Source organism: Aulonocara stuartgranti, assembly GCF_965226115.1.
Source record: "Aulonocara stuartgranti genome assembly, chromosome: 17".
In the NCBI taxonomy this organism is placed as follows: Eukaryota; Metazoa; Chordata; class Actinopteri; order Cichliformes; family Cichlidae; genus Aulonocara; species Aulonocara stuartgranti.
The window spans coordinates 2,563,851-2,569,768 of NC_138953.1; the positions used below are offsets into that span (position 1 = coordinate 2,563,851).

Here is a 5,918-nt window from a genome sequence, read left to right on the forward strand (position 1 = left end):
CAACAGAACCTTTTAACTTAAGTATTTTTGCTGTTCCAAACTTGTCCTGGTATGACCAGTGGGCTAATGTCACAAACTTACTGATAATTACGCAACCATTCTGCCTGTACTGCTGTTGTCACAGCTTGTAGCACTGATCATCAAGGAAATAAAAACATACTTAGCCTTCACCTTAGAGCCTCTGCTCTGTTTGATAAGAACATTAAGTAGAACAGGTAATGAAGGACATGGTTCACACAGAGTAGTCCAGCATTCCTGTGTTGGAGAGAGTGCTGCCTGTCACATGCACCATGTTTAATGAAATTAACTCTGCTTTGAACAGAGGAGGAGCTGGAGCCACGTGCGCTTTTGACATTACACGCTCAGTTTATCTGAGCAACGACAACTGCCAGTGAAACCCAATTCTCTCTGTGGTTTCTACTTTTAGAGCAGGAAACATGGGGTGAGAGGTTCAGGGGTTGTAAAGCACTGAAAGGCTGGAGACGGACAGAGCAGCAGCTAGTTAAACAGGTCACGGAAAAGTCCCTGCAGGGCTGACATTCATCTGCCGCTACAGGAGAAGAAAGCACAGGAGACAACAGACTGAGTTTGGTTTGGTTTTTTCTTGCTTTTTTGTTTTTTTTAATGGAATGTATCTTGTATCGAGGTATGAAAATAGATCTCACGTTGAAATAAGAAATTGAACAGTGGCTACAAAGGGCACAGCTATAACTGTGTGTAATGATGGCAACAGGAAGGAATGTCAGAGAAGCATCACACCAGTTGCATTAGATAAAGGGCAAAGCTGTGACCCTGTGTGGGAGATGACAACAACACGGAGACATGTGCTGGTCTGCCGGTGATACGCTGGCAAGTGGGGATAGCAGAGGGAAACTGCCAGCTAACAGGAAACGACATGAGCCACAGTGAGATAAAATGTTTCCTGACAGCACGATATTCCTCCATCGTGAAAACCAATCAAGGACATTTCTGAGCCCATTACCCAGCATGTCCCTGTAAATGTTGCCATGTACCACACCGTTTCAAAGTATTATCGGTCTGTTTGCTTTCACATGAAAAGTATGTCATGCCTATTAAAACTTTGCAAACGAGTGTTGTGGTTTTACAAACATTTCTCAGAGGCAGAGCTGCTACAGAGACAGAAAGAATCTCAGTGGTCATGATAAATGTCTGTTAGCACAGCGAATGACGGTGCTTTAGCTTTACTTGGATGGCTGGCTAGCTTAAATTCACAAACTCCTATCAAAATACAGCTAACTGGGAAAACAAAACCTATCAGGTCTAAATGCCACAATATTTTGTTGTGCAACATGGACATTAGAGAAACATTTGTACAACTACAATGCTTGTTGATACATTACTTACTGATAGTAAGTATCACAGTGAACAACTCAAAATCTGGACCTGCAGCACTTTTTTCAATTTCTCCGTCTTTAGCAGTGATTTGAACAAATGGTAAAATGGTAAATGGTCTGTATTTGTATAGCGCTTTACTAGTTTTTACTAGTTGATTCTTTCAGTTACAAAGTTTCTAAAAGAATCAAATTCTGATGACCATTAAGTTTTACACGGGCCAAGTAGGTTTAACGTGACACATGAAACCAATTGCAAGTGGAGAAGGTAACATTGCATTTGGGGAGACTATGAATATGGAAATCAAAAGAGCTGGCATTTAAAATAGGTCTTTTTTTATGTATAAATGTCAATAATCTCTGTATGAGTGTCTGTGCAAAGTTTCGTTCAGATCGGCCCGCCCCTGAAGGAGGAGGTAGGGTCCATACAGACATACTACAATCACTATAGTAATACTGTTAACCCAATCATGCTTATGTAGTCACTTAATACGCCAAGTAATAAGGACTTGGATTTCCTATGAACCTGAAATTTCAGAAGTTGGTAAGAAACTTAATATAACTTAAAAGCCACATGAGCTCTCTGCAAAGACTCGCTTGGCCCCTAACAGGACAGTAAAACTCAAAAACAGAAGCTTTACAATCTCTGATTCCACACAACTCTGAGAACGTTGGCACTGTCTGCTGTTTCTTTAAGTTTTCCTTCTCTGTTTCAGCCATGCCAGAAAAGATTTAGCACAACCACTGAACCTGTCTCAGATTGCAGCTCAGATTCTGCAAACTGGTGTTGTAACTCACACACATCCACTTTACTTTGCACTAATAATCTTCTGCTGTTACTAAGCTCTGCTCTGTAACCACTGAAAACCAGCTGAGTGTGATAAGCTAGCATCTTCTTTAGTTTTAAGACTCACATAAAGCAAAGATATCAGACAACTTCTGTATCTATGAATGCAGCAAAAAAACAAAAACAAAATTACGATCGATTTACACCGTAAAACACTCCCATATACTGCCGCTATACAAATGAAGAGCGGAAAATAATGTTTGTATATACTGAGCAGGTATATCAGCTTATAGACTCCCTACAGATCTTCAGTATTGTGAGTTATAACACTGCACAAGCGAAAAAAAATTGTTTTGAAATGAGTCTTTGGTTCAGTTGAAAAATAAAACAATGGACAGTGACACATTCTACTAATAGTGAACTGGTTTGGCTAACCTACGATATCCATCCTAATACATATGCAAGCTTATTTCCAATGGCCTTGTAGGCTATGAACCGCAAAGCCACTCCTTCCTCTTCCATTTATCAACAATGTAACATTTTTATAGAAAATATATATATACACTTCTAATAAATAAGAGATAAACCCATCGCATGGTAGAACACAGCTCTTTTTTTCTCACATGCTTTTTGTCCATGAGTCTTTTGTGAAACAAGTCTCTGTACTGAAAAAGGGCGAGGCGCAGGTCTGTGGAAACCACCGCATGGAAGAGGGGTTCTCCTGGAGAATGGAGGCTCGGTGGGGAAGCGGCAGGGAGAGATGCACCTCGGGTTCAGATTCATCCACCAGCTGAGTTAACCTGCAGATGCAATCAGTTAGTCAGGCTATTGCGCGTGTATGCATTATTTATATCATTATGCTTTTGCATGGAAAAGAAAGAAATAAACACAAATAGCAAAATATACAAAAAGTCATATTTCTGCTGAGTTTTTCTGCTGTCACATAGTCTAACAGTATTAGCATCAGCAAATGCTATAATCTCCAAATAATGTCCTCAGTCTCCTCCTCTGCAGTGCACTTAATTAAGACCACAGAACAGCAAAATCCTGATCTATGGACATTTACTGTGGGGGAAGGATCGCTTTTGAAATCTATTCCTCTTACAAAACCAGTGAATGTGTTTTAACAGCGGTTTGGGTTTAAACTAAAGATAATGCACTCTAATGACTCTTCAGTAAGAGGGTTTGTGCCATATTTGTAATTGATGCGGATTATTTTTCACCGTGAATTGGGAAAAACAAACATCTGTGTTGGTTCAGGCTGGCTTTGAGTGTTTGACTGGACCAAAAGCTGCACGTGCTCCGTCCAGCTGCTCCTACAGAACACTTTAAGACGCATTTGTGGGCTTCACGTCATGTGCGCGCGCACCTTCACGAATACGCCTGCAAAGTCTGCGCATATCTACGCGTAATTTGGCACGCGATGTTTCACTTCAGCTTTACTTAAACTTTAGTGCATGAATCTTTACACCAGTTTAAAGTTAGCTTAAATTTAGATTTAGACAGATGGACTACTATTTTAAATCGCACACGAGTCTTTCGGTTATGTATGGATGAAGTGAATTGTCGGAATTACTTAACTGTAAGTGATTATGTCAGGGGCATCATTTCATTTTACGGTTATCAGAGCGAAAGGTAGGTTTTGGTGAGAAACCCTTTTATAAAATGTCAAACCTGCCGTCGAAGTCTCTTTTCTTGCGAGCGAATTCACCTCCACGAGGGGGGGTACAAGGAGGCCTAAAGCGCGCGGGGGGCTCCTAAACTTTTTTTTTTGTTTCACCAAAATAAATCCTGGTTTCGTGGGATTAGTTGGACCACTGACAGTAAAACACGCGTCCCTGCTCTTGGTTCAAACATCCAGAAGATAAATGCTTTTTAATTTAAAGGGTACCCCCGGGTGGTCCGCGGACCCGGGGGAGCCCCCTCCACCGCTTTCTCCTGTAGCTGTCTTACCGCAAATCGTGCACCAGTGTCTGCGGGACTCGCCGCAGGTCACGCTACGTTCGGAGAGCTGCGCACGGTCTTTTGTCCGGGCATCTGCACCACGAGCAGCTGCTGCTTCTGCCGGGTGGACTTGACGGCCAGGATCGCCTGCCGGTTCTTGTACTGGACCATCTGCAGAGTGATCTCCGCGTTCCAGCCCTCGTCTTGCGGGCACCTGAAGTCGATCTCCTTCCCCTCCGTCATGACCACCGTGAAGTACACGTATTTACCCTTCCGCTCCACGCAGTCCACCGTCTTCATGTTGGCGAAGTGGAGCTCCTTGACTTTGCCCGCGTCCCCGCCGCCGCCGTGATGCTGCTGGTGGTCGTGTTGCTTGGGCGGCAGCAGCAGCACGCCGTCCTCGGTCAGGACGCAGTGTTTCTTCTTCCAGAGCTGCAGCAGCCCGTCGCTCCGTTTCTCCAGCAGACCCTCCTTGAACACTTTCCTCCCGTTTTCCAGCATGTTTACCCGGACGCCTCGGTGCTCCTGCCCTTCGTGGTTGCTTCACGGACTGGACGCGTGTTTTACTCCCAAGCAGGTGAAAGGCATGGGATGCTGCTTGTGACTGCGGCTCCAAGAAGCGCTGGCTGTAGTGAGAAGGCTGCCAGCCTGCCTGTCTGCTTGCGGTGTTTGTGTGTTGTGTGTGTATATGTGTGTGTGTGAGAGAGAGAGAAGTGGGTTGGGGGCGGGAGGGGTCTGAAGAGGTGCACCGCCCCCCTGAGTAACATCCAGCCTCCTGGGATGAGCACAAAGCAGAGTACTGATAACGTCAGTATTTTCAGTTTAGTATGGAAGAAGAGATTGAAAGTCTGCCAGTATGTGCAGACGCATCAGAGGTGCTTTAAGTTGCACTGCGCAGAGCTGAGATTTCGCCTTCATGCATAAACACTAACACCGCCTAGACTGAAACGCAGGCAAATTATTGTAGTCAGTCATTCAGATTCACTGCCCTCCAAGTGAATCACAGTGACAGTAAGCACCTGCAGCCTGCTTTACATGCACTCAGTTTTCATTTGCATCACTACTGCTGCCCTTCACTCTCCATTCAATTGACCTTTTGGTTCTTGTGTGGGGTTCTGTGTGCTCATGTTCAGTTTCTATTACAAACCGCACTCCCCGGGGGACATGGTTTCAAATGTTGCACAACTGCGCCATCTGCTGGAACAAGCACTTCATAGGCCACATTCCCAGTGTAGTTTGAAAAGTAATTTCTGGGGCTTGTGTTTTTTTTTTTTTATTCAGTGTGTTTTGTTGGTAATCATAATGAGTGGGTTATTTATAACACAAAGAAATCACCTGCTTTTCAAGTATGATGGCTTCATTATAACCAGTCCAGTTCTTTTTTGGTCCCTTAAATGACATTTATAAAACTGCTGTGATATTTGTTATTCAGAATTTCTGACACTCTTGGCCAAATCTGTTTTGACAAAAGACATTTTTTCATGTCAATGAGACTTTAACAGGATAAATGAAGGAAATACAAGTCACTTTCCCAAAGAACAGGTATATTCAAGGCAGTAAATGAAGCCGACTCACGTGCATAAGACAGTTTAAATTGGAACGCTTATTTTAAACACAACACTTTGTCAGGACCATTTGTGATATTTTATGATGCACGACTACAAGTTTAAAAATAAGTGTCAGGGCATGCAAATATACTTTGATGGCAACCTAATAACCATGCTGTAGTTTCCGGGTGATAACAAGCAAAGCATTGTGTTGATGTGACAGATTAAAATATTCTACAAACAAAAACTTGATGGGGAGGAGAGAGAGAAAAAGTCAGCCATCACATA

The 5,918-nt window shown here is 43.2% G+C and overlaps 1 protein-coding gene across 1 annotated transcript; it reads right to left on the reverse strand.

Moving 5' to 3' along the window:
* Positions 1-583: 583 nt before the first annotated feature.
* Positions 584-4,778, reverse strand: phlda1 (pleckstrin homology-like domain, family A, member 1). Its single transcript, XM_082512068.1, has 2 exons — positions 4,093-4,778; positions 584-2,939 (listed from the first exon to the last, which is right to left on the reverse strand). The coding sequence occupies exon 1, from the start codon at positions 4,582-4,584 to the stop codon at positions 4,132-4,134; it is 453 nt and encodes a 150-aa protein (XP_082368194.1). The 5' UTR covers positions 4,585-4,778; the 3' UTR covers positions 584-2,939; positions 4,093-4,131.
* Between the last annotated feature and the right edge of the window lie 1,140 nt (positions 4,779-5,918).